The sequence below is a fragment of the Lissotriton vulgaris genome, chromosome 8, assembly GCF_964263255.1.
Source record: "Lissotriton vulgaris chromosome 8, aLisVul1.2, whole genome shotgun sequence".
NCBI lineage: Eukaryota > Metazoa > Chordata > Amphibia > Caudata > Salamandridae > Lissotriton > Lissotriton vulgaris.
This window is the reverse complement of record NC_141696.1, coordinates 17,477,657-17,494,594: the sequence shown is the minus strand read 5'-3', so window position 1 is coordinate 17,494,594 and position 16,938 is coordinate 17,477,657. Positions and strand designations below refer to the sequence as shown.

The window sequence follows — 16,938 nt, the reverse complement described above, 5'->3', positions numbered from 1 at the left end:
TGCCTCAATCGCTCTTGTTTGTCAGTACCTGCATGGCTCTCTTTAGTGAGTGGCTGCATCATTCTCCTTTTTCAGCACCCATATCGCTCTCATTTGTCAGTGTCTGCATCTCTCTCTTTTGTCAGTGCCTGCATCTCTCTCATTTGTCACTGCCTGCATCTCTCTCATTTGTCAGTACCTGTATTTCTTTCATTTCTCAGTGCCTGCATCTCTCTCATTTGTCAGTGCCTGCATCTCTCTCATTTGCTGGTACGTGAGGCTGCTGAGGCTTCGTGCATTACCTGATATTTTAAACCTTTAAAAGCACTATTTTTATGTTGGAGTGAGCGCTTTTCAGCGCTTCGCTCTACTTTGCATTTTGTTCATTTTAAAAGTGTATTTGCACCTTCTCTGATCGCCGCTCTGGCTCAACGTTTGTTATTTGATCGCCGCTTCTGGCGCAACGTGTGTTACTGATTGACACCTCCTTACCTTCGCTCCTGGCCCCGATCCGCCACGGCTTGTGCCGTTTGCAGCGGTGGTGGCCACACGAGCGCACTCCAACTTCCGCCCTCATCCTCACTTCCGCCCTGCTCCCCAATTGGCAGGTTAGCGGTTAGTGGTTGGAATAGAGGGCACTATTTAAATCCTGCCTTGCTGTTTGCTCGGTGCTTACTGCTGGTACGTGAGGCTGCTGAGGCTTTGTGCATTACCTGATATTTTAAACCTTTAAAAGCACTATTTTTATGTTGGAGTGAGCGCTTTTCAGCGCTTCGCTCTACTTTGCATTTTGTTCATTTTAAAAGTGTATTTGCACCTTCTCTGATCGCCGCTCTGGCGCAACGTTTGTTATTTGATCGCCGCTTCTGGCGCAACGTGTGTTACTGATTGACACCTCCTTACCTTCGCTCCTGGCAACGATCCGCCACGGCTTGTGCCGTTTGCAGCGGCGGTGGCCACACGAGCGCACTCCAACTTCCGCCCTCATCCTCACTTCCGCCCTGCTCCCCAATTGGCAGGTTAGCGGTGTAGTGGTTGGAATAGAGGGCACTATTTAAATCCTGCCTTGCTGTTTGCTCGGTGCTTACTGCTGGTACATGAGGCTGCTGAGGCTTCGTGCATTACCTGATATTTTAAACCTTTAAAAGCACTATTTTTATGTTGGAGTGAGCGCTTTTCAGCGCTTCGCTCTACTTTGCATTTTGTTCATTTTAAAAGTGTATTTGCACCTTCTCTGATCGCCGCTCTGGCGCAACGTTTGTTATTTGATCGCCGCTTCTGGTGCAACGTGTGTTACTGATTGACACCTCCTTACCTTCGCTCCTGGTACCGATCCGCCACGGCGTGTGCCGTTTGCAGCGGCGGTGGCCACACGAGCGCACTCCAACTTCCGCCCTCATCCTCACTTCCGCCCTGCTCCCCAATTGGCAGGTTAGCGGTGTAGTGGTTATCTCTCCCGGTGTATTTAATGCCACAATGGCGGAAGCGCAGCGGACGAGCGCAGCGGACGAGCGCAGCGGGAGCGCCGACTTCGCGCCGAAGTCGTGCCAAAGTCCTGCCCGTCTGCGCCCGTCCGTGCCAGCACGGGCCCAGGGCCCTGTCCCTCTGTTCCTATCCCTACCTCCTACTCCCGTTCCGCCCTACTGCTGCTACGGGGACCATTGTGCCCCTCGCACATCGCTCTGAACTGTCAAGATGCTCCTATTTCCTGTCCCTACTGCTCCCTTGCCTTGGACTCCCTCGATTCATGTACTGACAGTTTGTCATCCACGTTCTGGAATTTCCCCTCCCCTAGGCGCACCTTCCCTCCCACTCTGCACGATTCCGTACCTGCTTTGAACTTCATCAGTATTAACTGTCGGTCACTCTCTAAACACAAGAGAGATATATTCGACCTGTTGATGACAGCTAATCCTGCTGCCATGTTTGTCACCGAAACTTGGCTAAATGATAGCTCTGGCCCCGATATCGCCATGGCTCTTCCCAATGATTACACCTATGTGGGACGAAATCGAGCACTTAAAGATGGCGGGGGAATTGCTATCATCTTCAAGAGAGAATTCTCTTGTAAATGGGAAGACCTTGACTTTCCAAACTGTGAAGCAGGTTTATTCAAGTTAACTCTCTCTCCTCAGTTTACCTTATCCGGCACCCTGATTTACCGCCCGCCAGGCTCAGCTAGTTGCTGGGCTGCGTCATTTCCTGAACTTATTGCCCCTTTTTTAGCACAATCTACCAACTTCACTATTGTTGGGGATTTAAATATCAATTTTAATTCTGTCTCTTGTGTCACTGCTAAACGCCTTATACAGGATCTTGAAGCCTTAGACTTACACCTTCTTAATTCCGACCCTACTCATAAGGCCGGCAATCTTTCAGATCCCATTATTTCCAACTTAACTGGCATCTCATATCAATCCTCTACCCCCGTTCTTTGGTCAGATCATTTTGTTGTTAATTTTTCGATTAAAACGTATGAAGCTGCTTCCTTTAGGCCAGACCCTCCTCACAAAGCTAGCAGGAACTGGAAACGTCTGGATCTAAATAAATTTAATTCTCTCCTTGCCAATTCCAAACCTTTGGTTTCTAATATGACTATCAAAGAGCTACCTGCTGTTAAATCATGGTTAACCACCGCTTTGGATTCCTGCCTCCCTATCCAAAAAAACAAATCTCAAGTCCATCATCCCCTGGCACCCTGGTTTAACGACTCCCTTCGCCTTGATAAATCCAACTGCAAAAAATTGGAACGGATTTGGCGCTCAAATTATAACCCTGAGCACAAAGCAAAATACAAGTCCGCCCTCAAAACCTACCATGCGGCATGCGACACCGCTAGAGCTAACTTTGCCAACAGCACCATACTTACAGCTCATAATAGACCCAAAGCCCTCTTCAAAATAGTCAAGGAGCTTTCAGGTGCTTCCTCTGCCCCTAAGGATCCCTGTCTAGACACAGCCCAGTGTAATTCTCTGGCTAATTTTTTTCGTGATAAAATAGAGAAAATCTATGCCATCTTCAATTCTACTTCTGCCCCCTCAACTTACGCTGCCCAGGACCCCTGTAACTCTCCCTCGGTTATTACTCCGTGCTCTTTGCTCACCACCACTGCACTTCGCGCTTGGGATCCTATCTCCCCCGCGCTTCTAAAAAAGTATCTCCAGGACATCAAATCTGGCTCCCCCCTTGACCCTTTGCCCCCTCAAGTTCTGAGCTCCTGTAGGAAGTGGGAGGCTCTGGTTGGCGCAGTGGAACACTAGCGTCAAGCAGGGACTCTCCTCTTCCTTGTCAGGGCTGAGGGTTACCTTCCAGACAACCTCTGCTCTCCCTCTAGGTAGTGTGGCTCGAGCAGTCGTAGGCTAATCTTTGGGCGCATATAGGGTTAAACACTTGCAATAGTACACCTTCACAACCCAACCCACCACACAACGAGACCAGACTGTATTCGTGTAAAAATATATATCTTTATATAAGGATTTTACGCAGGCTTAGGAATACAGTCAAATGCTTAAGAATACGGTTGCACGTTACTTGCTTCAGGTTTCACAGTTCTTATGAAAAGTTCTCTTGAGGCCCGTAGGCCGGGGTGAACCAATGTTCTTGTGGAGCAGGCGGCTCTCAAAGGATCTGTCCCACGTCGCTGTGCCTTCCCGGGGTCGCTGATCGTTGCGGCTCGTCGGCCGAGCAGGTCACTGGTCGTCCGGGGCAGCGGTGGTCGGTGGCGGCAGGGTCCTCCTTTCGTCGTCCTCTCCGTCCCTGGAGGCGGCGGCAGTGCGGTGGTAACAAGTGGCAGTACGGTCCCCAAGTGCAGGACGTACCCAGCCAAATGTTGGTGCAGCTGTGGCTCACAGCTGGGCTGTCGGGCAGGCTTACCGACGGTGGAGTCTCTTAAGGCCCCTGTCTGTCCTTGCAGGTGAGAGACTGCCAGCAATGCAGTCCTCTCTGTAGCTCGGACCGGACGGGCCCTCCTTCGCTGTGTTCTCGGGCTCCCGGTGCAGCGGTGGTCACGGTGTTCGGGCCAGCGGCGGCTGGTCCTCGCTGTGCTTCCTGTGCTGCGTTGGGCCCCGGTCACGGTGGTCGGGAGGATGCTTTAGAGGTCTTAGCGGAGACTCCTTTGTCAGTGCCGCGGCGATGGTCAGCACCCGCAGTCGCTTCTTCAGGGGGGTAGCGTCCACTGGTCCTGGGACGCTGGTCAGGGGCAAGTTCGATTCCAAGCCCTTGGAGATCGCTTTAGCAGAGTTTGGCACAAGTAAGCAAAAGTCCTTCTTTAGTCTTTTCTCCGGGTTCTCCTTCAGCAGCAAGGCACCAGACACAGGCAAGAGCCAGCACTCTTCCTTCTCTTCTCGTGGTCCTTCTCGTCGGGCAGAGTCCTTCTGTGGCCCAAACTGGATCTAATTTTCAAGGAGCAGGGCTCCATCTTTTATAGGCCAAATCTTTTGTTCTCGCAGGCCAGGGGGGCCTTTGCATAGCCACTCTCAGTTCTGGAGTACCCCCGCGGGTGTACTCCGTCTTCTGCTTTCAGTGTGAGGGGCAGGCGCATCAGGCGCCCCACAGGAGGTGGAGCCAGCATTGTCCGGACAGGAGTGGCCAGAGTACCTTGTTGATGGGGGCTTCGCCCTTCCTGGGCCAGGTGCCGGCAGAGTCATCCGCCGCTCCCCAGGAGGGTGGAGCCAGCATTGTGGTGGCCGAGCACAGTGACAGTTTGAGTCAAGAGGCACTCCTACCTCCCACTAAGGTGTAATCTGCGCATTCACCGCCCGTCCTCCCTCCAGCCCTGTCACTCACACGTCCCAGACAGTCAGATACACATTCTGGCAGAAGCAGCTGAAATGGTTAGGCAAGCAAATGCTAACTTTCTAAAAGTAGCATTTGCAAACCCAGGATACTGAAATAAACTTGACTACAAGAAATATCTCGTTATCCTGAGTTCAGGCATACTAAACATGACTCACTACCATGCTCCGTGAGCCTGCGGGGATTATAGGGTGTAATAACCCTCGCAGCTCAGTCTGGCCTAATGGAGCAGGTAGCCTTCGGTAGTGAGATCCGGTCTCTAGGGTAAATCACTACCAGGACATGCTCCGCACATCCGGGCCTGTCCTGCCTCGCACCTACAACGCACCCTGCCCGCAGGCCTACCATAGGGGTGTCTAACATGTAGTCAAGGGAAGGGTCGGTGCTGGCAAGTGGGGACACTTGCCCAGCTAACGTGACAGTACGAGACCGCACGCGGGTTCTGCGGTCGCAGTTCCCAGACACATCTTTACGGCTGCTTCGGTGGGTGGCGCAACCAGCGCTGCAGGCCCACCAGCAGTATTGGCATCTATAAGCCCCGGCACTCTCTCGTGCGCTTTACTAGGGACTAACAGTAAATCCAATGCACCAATCATGGATACCAATCACATATACAGTTTACAGTAGGGAGCACTTGCACTGCGGCACGGATCAGCCGTGGCGCAGTGCCCTGAGTATCGGAAAACCAGCAAAACATCGGAGGCACATCAGCAAAAAGTGGAAGGGAGACTCACGCCAAGGTGCCAGGTCTAACATGTGTCCCCTCCAGCTGAAATGTGGGGGGAACTACCCTTCCCCAGGGAGTTCCACATCACTAAGGCGGAAAAATCTGGACAGACCGTCAGCGTTGGCGTGATCGGTGCCAGGTCGGTGTTCCACCGTAAAGTCCATACTCTGTAGAGAAATGGACCACCTCAACAGTTTCGGGTTCTCACCCCTCATTTGCATCAACCATCTGAGGGGCCTGTGGTCCGTCTGAACTCGGAAGTGAGACCCAAACAAGTAGGGTCTTAGCTTCTTCAGCGCCCAGACCACAGCAAAAGCTTCACGTTCTATTGCACTCCACCTACTTTCCCGTGGAAGTAACCTCCTACTTATGAAGGCTACGGGTTGGTCAAAGCCCTCCTCAGTCATCTGTGAAAGAACAGCCCCTACACCATGCTCTGAAGCGTCTGTTTGCACAATGAACTCCTTGGAGAAATCTGGGGCCAAGAGCACGGGCGCCGTGCACATGGCAGTCTTCAGGGTGTCGAAAGCTTTTTGACAGGTGTCAGTCCAAATCACATTCCTGGGCTGCTTCTTCGAAGTCAGCTCCGTCAAGGGGGTCACGATCGTGCCATAGCCCTTGACAAACCTCCTGTAATACCCAGTGAGCCCCAGGAAGGCTCTCACTGCAGTCTGGGTCTTGGGGGGTTCCCAAGCCAGGATGGTTTCGATTTTGGGCTGCAAGGGGGCTACCTTGCCACTCCCAACTTGGTGTCCCAAGTACACCACTGAACCCTGCCCAATCTGGCACTTGCTTGCCTTGATTGTGAGGCCTGCTCTGCGCTGGGCCACCAACACTTCCCAGAGGTGTCGCAGGTGTTCGGGCCAGGTGCCGCTGAACACCGCGATGTCATCCAGGTAGGCGGCACTGAACTCGTCCAGTCCAGCCAACACCTGGTTGACCAATCTCTGAAAGGTGGCAGGGGCATTCTTCATTCCAAATGGCATAACCCAGAACTGGAAATGCCCATCTGGTGTAGAGAATGCCGACCTCTCCTTTGCCCCATCGGTCAAGGCGATCTGCCAGTACCCAGACGTCAAATCAAACGTGCTGAGAAACCGGGCAGCCCCTAGCCGATCAATGAGCTCGTCAGCTCTGGGGATGGGGTGCGCGTCAGTCTTCGTGACTGAATTGAGTCCTCTGTAGTCCACACAGAACCGGAGTTCGGGTGTGGCTCCCGGCGCAGCAGCCTTCGGAACCAAGACCACGGGGCTGGACCAAGGACTGCTGGAAGACTCAATCACCCCGAGGGCAAGCATCTTGGAGACCTCCTCCTTGATGCAGGCCCGTACCCTGTCAGTCACTCTGTAAGCCTTATGCTTCACCGGTAAGCTGTCTCCAGTGTCCACGTCATGGACGCACCAATCGGTGACACTCGGAACCAGGGAGAACAGGTCAGGAAACTGTCCCAGCAACTGGCGGCAGTCTTCCTGTTGTTCGGCGGTCAGGGAGGGTGAGAGGTTAACCCCATCCACTGACCCATCCTTCTCACAGGCCACCAAGAGGTCAGGAAGAGGCTCGGACTCCTCCTCCATTCCGTCATTGGTTGCCAACAACATGCCCACTTCGGACCTTCGCAAGTGGGGCTTGAGGCGGTTGACATGCAAGACCCGCAACGGGTTCCTGGGCGTCTTCATGTCCACCAAGTACGTCACGGGGCTCTTGCGCTCCACAACCTCGAATGGGCCTGTCCACTTATCCTGAAGGGCACAGGGCTCCACTGGGGCCAAGACGTACACCTCTTGTCCAGGTTGAAGCTCGATCAGAGTGGCATTCTGATCGTACCACCGCTTCATTTCTTCCTGGCTCGCTTCCAGATTTGCCTCGGCAAGTTGTCTGAAGCGCCTGGTCTGGTTTCTGAAGGCCAGCATGTAGCTATATACATTCTGGGGAGGTTTCCTGGGAGATTGCTCCCAGCCTTCTTTTACCAAACTCAGTGGTCCTCTCACGGGGTGACCGTACAGCAGTTCAAAGGGGCTGAACCCTAGGGACTTCTGTGGTACCTCGCGATATGCAAACAGCAGGCACGGTAAGAGGACGTCCCACTTACGCCTCATCAGACCTTCCAGGCCCATTATCATGCCTTTGAGGGTTCGGTTGAATCTTTCAACCAACCCGTTACCTTGGGGATGGTAGGGTGTGGTGAACTTGTACGTTACGCCACACTCCTGCCAAAGGGACTTCATATATTTCGATATGAAGTTGGTCCCCCTGTCGCTCACCACCTCTAGAGGGAATCCTACTCGTGAGAAAATTCCCATCAGTGCACGCCCCACCACGGGAGCCGTCACTGTCCTCAGAGGGATGGCTTCAGGGTACCGGGTGGCATGGTCCACCAAGACCAGGATGAACCTGTTGCCCATGGCTGTCTTGGGGTCCAGAGGCCCCACAATGTCAATACCCACTCGCTGGAATGGCGTACCGACCACAGGGAAGGGTTGGAGGGGAGCCTTGTTCTTCCCTCCCGTCTTCCCACTTGCCTGGCAAGTTGGACAGGTCCTGCAATATGCATCGGAACTTTTATGCATTTGAGGCCAGTAAAAGTGGGTGACAAGCCTGTCATAGGTCTTGTCCATTCCTAGATGTCCTGCTAAAGGCACATCATGAGCCAGCCCCAGTAGGAAGGCTCTGAATTTCTGGGGTACCACCAGCACACGGGCTGACCCAGGTTCAGCAGCCTTAGGCTCCGAATACAGGAGGTCGTTCTCCCAGTACACATAATGTGTTTTGGCCTGAACACCTCCGGCTTGGTCTGCAGCCTGCTGCCGCATACCCACGAGAGAAGGGCACTCTTTCTGCTCCCTGCAGAATTCCTCCCTGGAGGGTCCTCCTTCTTGCTGCCAATGGGTCAGCTCAGGCAGGTCCCCCAGTTCGGCGATCTGTTCCCCCGTAGGCTCCAGGGCATCCCCCTCAAGGTCTGCTTCCTCCTGGACCGTAGGAACAGCAGGGGCCGGTTTCCCGCGCCCCCTGCGCCTTCTCTCTAAAGCCGGTTCCTGGGCCTCTCCATCAGGCCCCAGGACCTCTCGATCACCCCTACTGGCTGCCATTGACCGGGTGGTCACGCACGCCCAGTCAGGCAGACCCACCATCCTCAGGTGAGTCGCTTTCTCCACCTTTTCCCAAGGGGAGTGCTCCAAGTCGTTCCCTAGCAAACAGTCAACAGGCATGGTTTTTCTTACACAGACCTGCAGAGTACCAGAGACCCCCCCCCACTCGAAGGGAACTTGAGCCATCGGACACTGACTCTCGGAATTATCAGCATTGATAACCCTACAGTAGGCATGGGGTACAACCTGCTCTTGAGACACCAGGTGCTGCCTCACCGCAGTCACACTGGCTCCTGTGTCTCTAAGAGCCTCAGCTTCCTTGCCATTGATGATCACCACCTGCCCATATTTCTTAGTGTTAGAGGGCAGGTAGCTCGTAGGGATCATCTCGCTGTCTCCTAACGAGACCAGGGTCATCTGAACGGGATCTCCACCCCCCGGGACCATCATTTCTTCTCCCAGGTGAACGCTAGTCACTTGTCGGGGCGGAGCACCAGTGGGTGCAGGTTTTCCAAATAGGCGACACTTGGGGTCACTGGATATGTGCCCAGGCTCGCCACATTTGAAACAACTGAAGGGCCCCTTTGGAACAGGTTTACCTGTCGGGCCCCATTCTGCTTCGGATGTGGGGAGGCTGAGAACCCTGCTGCGGATTCCCTTGGGAACTACTTTGGGGGCCTTTTTGGAACCCTTTCTGTTTTCCCCCCTTTTCCCCCCCACTCTTCTGCTGGGGACCCTGCCCACTCTTGGCGGAGTCTCCCACGGGACCCTTGTGGACCCTGGTGCTGAGCCAGCGGTCCGCCTCCTCAGCAAGCTTCCGCGGGTTGGACAGCTTGCTATCGATCAGGTGTTGGTGTAACTCAGGAAAACAGTGATTCGCTAAGTGCTCCCATGCAATTAAATCAAAGAGACCTTGAAAATCATTCACTTTGTTACCTTTCACCCAACCATCCAGTGCTCTGCAAAAGTAAGTCACATACTCCACATACGTATTCCCAGGCCGCTTACTACATTCCCTAAACTTCTGCCTATACATTTCAGGGGTAAGCCCGTACCGGTTCAACAAAGCTTCTTTCATGTGGGCATAGGATCTCTGATTCTCAACGGGCAAATCTAGCAAAGTATCTCTTCCTTCGCTAAGGAACCTTCCCCACAACCCCGCTCCCCAATCCTTCTCAGGGACCCGGTGGGAAGACATGGCTACCTCGTATGCCCTAAACCACTGTCCTATGTCATCCCCCTTAAAGAACTCCTTGACTACGTCCTTCGGGATGTGCACTCTTGACTCTATCTGCACTGGCGATGTGCTGCCACCAGAGGGAGGCCGATCTAAGTCTCTCTCCTTGAGACTTATCTCCCTCATCTTGATCTCGTAATCCATCTGGTGCTTTCGCTCTTCCAGCGCCATTCTTTTGGTTTCAAGCTCCAGCTGAATTTTTAACTCTGCCAATTTCCTTTCATGATTCCGGGTTTCTTTCCTGTCCGCCAGCTCCTCTGGCGACAGACCTTTACCCAAGCTGTGCTCGCTGTCTGGCTTCTCCAGATCGATCGGCTCCCCAAGTGCATTCTGCTCCTCCGTCGCGTTCTGCTCGGCGAGGACGTCTTGCTCTTCCGGGGTCTTTCTGGACTCCATCCAGGCTTTCAGGGCCTTGTAGAGCTCCGGCTTGTTTTTGCAGCCAGCGTGCGGAACCTTGAGTTTCTTGCAAAAAAACTTAAGTTCCAGTTTGGAGTACTTGTCCATCTTTGCGGGGTCCCACTAGATCTCCAACATCTCGGAGGTCGTGGACTCCGCTCCATCCAGGCTCTTCGTGCCCGGCATGGCTTCTGCACTCGGAATCGTTTCTCAAAGGCAAAGTCTGTGATTTCGTAACTGTACCGTGACCCTTGTGTAGCGGTCGGAAGTTCAGGTATAACTATCGCAAGTGTAAATTCGAAAAATCCTCACCGCTGCATCCAATGTAGGAAGTGGGAGGCTCTGGTTGGCGCAGTGGAACACTAGCGTCAAGCAGGGACTCTCCTCTTCCTTGTCAGGGCTGAGGGTTACCTTCCAGACAACCTCTGCTCTCCCTCTAGGTAGTGTGGCTCGAGCAGTCGTAGGCTAATCTTTGGGCGCATATAGGGTTAAACACTTGCAATAGTACACCTTCACAACCCAACCCACCACACAACGAGACCAGACTGTATTCGTGTAAAAATATATATCTTTATATAAGGATTTTACGCAGGCTTAGGAATACAGTCAAATGCTTAAGAATACGGTTGCACGTTACTTGCTTCAGGTTTCACAGTTCTTATGAAAAGTTCTCTTGAGGCCCGTAGGCCGGGGTGAACCAATGTTCTTGTGGAGCAGGCGGCTCTCAAAGGATCTGTCCCACGTCGCTGTGCCTTCCCGGGGTCGCTGATCGTTGCGGCTCGTCGGCCGAGCAGGTCACTGGTCGTCCGGGGCAGCGGTGGTCGGTGGCGGCAGGGTCCTCCTTTCGTCGTCCTCTCCGTCCCTGGAGGCGGCGGCAGTGCGGTGGTAACAAGTGGCAGTACGGTCCCCAAGTGCAGGACGTACCCAGCCAAATGTTGGTGCAGCTGTGGCTCACAGCTGGGCTGTCGGGCAGGCTTACCGACGGTGGAGTCTCTTAAGGCCCCTGTCTGTCCTTGCAGGTGAGAGACTGCCAGCAATGCAGTCCTCTCTGTAGCTCGGACCGGACGGGCCCTCCTTCGCTGTGTTCTCGGGCTCCCGGTGCAGCGGTGGTCACGGTGTTCGGGCCAGCGGCGGCTGGTCCTCGCTGTGCTTCCTGTGCTGCGTTGGGCCCCGGTCACGGTGGTCGGGAGGATGCTTTAGAGGTCTTAGCGGAGACTCCTTTGTCAGTGCCGCGGCGATGGTCAGCACCCGCAGTCGCTTCTTCAGGGGGGTAGCGTCCACTGGTCCTGGGACGCTGGTCAGGGGGCAAGTTCGATTCCAAGCCCTTGGAGATCGCTTTAGCAGAGTTTGGCACAAGTAAGCAAAAGTCCTTCTTTAGTCTTTTCTCCGGGTTCTCCTTCAGCAGCAAGGCACCAGACACAGGCAAGAGCCAGCACTCTTCCTTGTCTTCTCGTGGTCCTTCTCGTCGGGCAGAGTCCTTCTGTGGCCCAAACTGGATCTAATTTTCAAGGAGCAGGGCTCCATCTTTTATAGGCCAAATCTTTTGTTCTCGCAGGCCAGGGGGGCCTTTGCATAGCCACTCTCAGTTCTGGAGTACCCCCGCGGGTGTACTCCGGCTTCTGCTTTCAGTGTGAGGGGCAGGCGCATCAGACGCCCCACAGGAGGTGGAGCCAGCATTGTCCGGACAGGAGTGGCCAGAGTACCTTGTTGATGGGGGCTTCGCCCTTCCTGGGCCAGGTGCCGGCAGAGTCATCCGCCGCTCCCCAGGAGGGTGGAGCCAGCATTGTGGTGGCTGAGCACAGTGACAGTTTGAGTCAAGAGGCACTCCTACCTCCCACTAAGGTGTAATCTGCGCATTCACCGCCCGTCCTCCCTCCAGCCCTGTCACTCACACGTCCCAGACAGTCAGATACACATTCTGGCAGAAGCAGCTGAAATGGTTAGGCAAGCAAATGCTAACTTTCTAAAAGTAGCATTTGCAAACCCAGGATACTGAAATAAACTTGACTACAAGAAATATCTCGTTATCCTGAGTTCAGGCATACTAAACATGACTCACTACCATGCTCCGTGAGCCTGCGGGGATTATAGGGTGTAATAACCCTCGCAGCTCAGTCTGGCCTAATGGAGCAGGTAGCCTTCGGTAGTGAGATCCGGTCTCTAGGGTAAATCACTACCAGGACATGCTCCGCACATCCGGGCCTGTCCTGCCTCGCACCTACAACGCACCCTGCCCGCAGGCCTACCATAGGGGTGTCTAACATGTAGTCAAGGGAAGGGTCGGTGCTGGCAAGTGGGGACACTTGCCCAGCTAACGTGACAGTACGAGACCGCACGCGGGTTCTGCGGTCGCAGTTCCCAGACACATCTTTACGGCTGCTTCGGTGGGTGGCGCAACCAGCGCTGCAGGCCCACCAGCAGTATTGGCATCTACAAGCCCCGGCACTCTCTCGTGCGCTTTACTAGGGACTAACAGTAAATCCAATGCACCAATCATGGATACCAATCACATATACAGTTTACAGTAGGGAGCACTTGCACTGCGGCACGGATCAGCCGTGGCGCAGTGCCCTGAGTATCGGAAAACCAGCAAAACATCGGAGGCACATCAGCAAAAAGTGGAAGGGAGACTCACGCCAAGGTGCCAGGTCTAACAGCTCCCTTGACCCAGCCCTACTCCACATTATTTTGGATGTCCTGAACGCTTCCCTAACAGAAGCGATAGTTCCAAATGAATGGAAGCACGCAATGGTGGTACCTCTACTAAAAAAGGCCAATGCAGACCCCAATAATCCTTCCAATTTTCGCCCTATTTCTTTGCTTTCTTGCTTTTCCAAAATTCTGGAAAAACGTGTTAATTCTTTGCTTAACTCTTTTGTTGAATCCACCAATTTTCTTCATGGTTCTCAATCCGGGTTCAGGGCTGGCTTCTCCACAGAAACAACTCTTCTTGGCGTATCAGAAACCATCAGGCGCCAAGTGGATAATGGTGAGACGGTGGCACTCATCCTGCTTGACTTGAGTGCCGCTTTTGACACCGTCTCCCACTCCATCTTACTGTCCACCCTGGAGGCAGTCGGTGTCGGTGGCACCGCCCTGGCCTGGATTGCTAATTTTCTTTCTGACCGCACGTTTCAAGTTTTTTCTTCCACATCTGTTTCATCTATTCTCCCTTCCTCTCACGGTGTCCCCCAGGGGTCTATCCTTAGTCCCCTTTTCTTTAACCTGTACGTGAGGCCTCTTGCTTTCCTGGCGGAGCAGGCTGGCCTCACAATTTATTCCTACGCTGATGACACTCAAGTCATCTACTCCCTTTCCACCAATAAAAACCTCCCCTCCTCCTCTCTCCAAGTTGGGCTGAAACATATATCGGACTGGATGTTGAAGCACAAACTAAAACTAAACGGGGACAAAACTGAGCTGCTCCTGTTTGGCCCAGACACCTCTCTCTGGGGCCCACACCATTGGCCTCCGGAGATGGGTCCTCTACCCATTCCATCTGTGTCGGCCCGAAATCTTGGTGTGATCTTCGACAACCAACTCACTTTCAAACAACACGCTGTGAAAGTCTCAGCCACCTGTACTACCATCATCAGGTGGCTGAGAAAGATCACCTGGATGCTGCCTGCGGACACCTTGAGGATCGTAGTCCAGGCTCTTGTCATCTCACGCCTGGACTACGGAAACATCTTGCTCCTAGGTGCCGCTAAAGAGGTAATCAAGAAGTACCATGTGGTACAGAATATGGCTGTCCGCCTGATCTGTCACCTTCCGGCCAGATCCTCGGTTGCTCACCATATGCGGAATCTGCACTGGTTGCGGATTGAAAGCAGAGTCAACTTCAAAGCACTCTGCTACATGCATAAAATCATGTCTGGTAGAGCCCCTCGTTATCTCTCTGCTCTGGTGCAGCAATACATCCCTCCTCGCACGCTCAGGTCCTCGACGCAGAATAAGTTTAAGATTCCACGCACCAACAAAGCCAAGATGGGAGGACGTTCGTTTTCCCTGTTGGCTCCATCTTTATGGAATTCTCTCCCTCAATCTCTGCGCACTGAATTGTGCTTTCTGAAATTCCGTAAGGGAATAAAAACTTGGCTCTTTAACAACTAATTTTATGATCTTATCTTCCTCCCTCCTCTCACCATTTAGTTTGCTCTAGCGCCGGGAAACCTTCGGGAAGCTGCGCGCTTAATAAATGTAATTATAAATAAATAAATAAATAAAATAAATAAATTTGTCAGTGCCTGCATCTCTCTCATTTGTCAGTGCCTGTATCTCTCTCATTTGTCACTGCCTGCATCTCTCTCATTTGTCAGTGCCTGCATCTCTCTCATTTGTCAGTGCCTGTATCTCTCTCATTTGTCACTGCCTGCATCTCTCTCATTTGTCAGTGCCTGTATCTCTCTCATTTGTCAGTGCCTGCATCTCTCTCATTTGTCAGTGCCTGCATCTCTCTCATTTGTCAGTGCCTGCATCTCTCTCATTTGTCACTGCCTGCATCTCTCTCATTTGTCAGTGCCTGTATCTCTCTCATTTGTCAGTGCCTGCATCTCTCTCATTTGTCAGTGCCTGTATCTCTCTCATTTGTCACTGCCTGCATCTCTCTCATTTGTCACTGCCTGCATCTCTCTCATTTGTCAGTGCCTGCATCTCTCTCATTTGTCAGTGCCTGTATCTCTCTCATTTGTCACTGCCTGCATCGCTCTCTTTTGTCAGTGCCTGCATCTCTCTCATTTGTTAGTGACGGCATCGCTCTCATTTGTCAATGCCTCAATCGCTCTTGTTTGTCAGTACCTGCATGGCTCTCTTTAGTGAGTGCCTGCATCATTCTCCTTTTTCAGCACCCATATCGCTCTCATTTGTCAGTGTCTGCATCTCTCTCTTTTGTCAGTGCCTGCATCTCTCTCATTTGTCACTGCCTGCATCTCTCTCATTTGTCACTGCCTGTATCTCTCTCATTTGTCAGTGCCTGCATCTCTCTCATTTGTCAGTGCCTGCATCTCTCTCATTTGTCAGTGCCTGCATCTCTCTCATTTGTCAGTGCCTGTATCTCTCTCATTTGTCAGTGCCTGCATCTCTCTCATTTGTCAGTGCCTGCATCTCTCTCATTTGTCACTGCCTGCCTCTCTCTCATTTGTCAGTGCCTGCATCTCTCTCATTTGTCAGTACCTGCATCGCTCTCATTTGTCAGTGCCTGCATCTCTCTCATTTGTCAGTGCCTGCATCTCTCTCATTTGTCAGTGCCTGTGTCACTTTCTTTTGTCAGTGCCTGCATCTCTCTCATTTGTCAGTGCCTGCATCTCTCTCATTTGTCAGTGCCTGCATCTCTCTCATTTGTCAGTGCCTGCATCTCTCTCATTTGTCAGTACCTGCCTCTCTCTCATTTGTCAGTGCCTGCATCTCTCTCATTTGTCAGTACCTGCCTCTCTCTCATTTGTCAGTACCTGCATCTCTCTCATTTGTCAGTACCTGCATCTCTCTCATTTGTCAGTACCTGCATCTCTCTCATTTGTCAGTGCCTGCATCTCTCTCATTTGTCAGTACCTGCCTCTCTCTCATTTGTCAGTACCTGCATCTCTCTCATTTGTCAGTACCTGCATCTCTCTCATTTGTCAGTACCTGCCTCTCTCTCATTTGTCAGTACCTGCATCTCTCTCATTTGTCAGTACCTGCCTCTCTCTCATTTGTCAGTACCTGCATCTCTCTCATTTGTCAGTACCTGCTGTTCTGCAGTAAAGCTTTCCATCCTCTGGTATCTTCCTCAAGTAGCTGTTCATAAATTCAGCAGGTTCATTTGGTTAATTTGCTTCTCTTTTTCTATCTGTGTAGACTTCTGGAATCCTGGATAAAGAGACAAAACGCAAACCCTGATTCCTACCCGGAGAACGGAGTTCGAGGCCAGGGCCCCAGAGACAATGTGTTTCCGGCTCTGCCCCTTATAAAGCACAAAGATTTGCTGCAACCGTCAGAGGCCTTTGGGTACAGATATGATGATCTGATTTAATGGCCTCTCAGCAGTGTCAGGAGATCTGATTCATCCATGAAGAAACAACAGCTGCCTAAGAGCACGCACTAATGCATGGGGCAGGCGGGAGCAGGAATGTGAAGGAAAGAAACATGAGATCTCAGTTCTTCGTTCATGCCACCATTCACTGCAGACTCACCTTCCAAGACGAAAGTGCACATTTGCTGAAAAATATGCAATCATAAAAATGATATAATGATAATAATATTAATAATAATAATACTAATAATAATAATAATAATAATAATAATAATAATAATAATAATAATAATAATAATAATATTGTGTCCTGGAAGTTGCTACATTCCATTGTGTGTCCTTCTTTATTAGGTCTTGGCGTTGCCAAGGCCTTTTGATTTTACTGCATTTAAATGTATAATATACTTTCATAAAGGGGCTTTCAGCCGCCACTCTTCATCCATTGGTCTTTTCTGTTGTCACTCATATTTTGCTTCCTCCCACTCCAGCCTACAGGTTGGCAATGGGTCAGCCTACTTCAGCCCCTGGCTAACTTCACTTTCAGTGTCTGCATGAACCCTTTCACAAGGAGCACAACTGTATACCACCAGCTCCCCTGCCTTCCCTGGCGTGCCGCCACCCCATATAAAAACAAGTTCTTCAAGACAAACACCAGGCTGCCCCACTTATAACATACAGCAGAACAAACACATACCTGGCGCACTCACAAGAC

The 16,938-nt window shown here is 52.1% G+C and overlaps 1 protein-coding gene across 1 annotated transcript in view; it reads left to right on the top strand.

Moving 5' to 3' along the window:
• Positions 1-16,490, top strand: part of LOC147693242 (tyrosinase-like) — a 121,522-nt gene extending 105,032 nt beyond the window's left edge. Inside the window, exon 5 of the mRNA XM_086933203.1 lies at positions 16,052-16,490. Coding sequence (XP_086789329.1) covers positions 16,052-16,226 — 175 coding nt within the window. The 3' untranslated portion in view covers positions 16,227-16,490. The remainder of the gene's footprint in view (positions 1-16,051) is intronic.
• Positions 16,491-16,938: the final 448 nt, after the last annotated feature.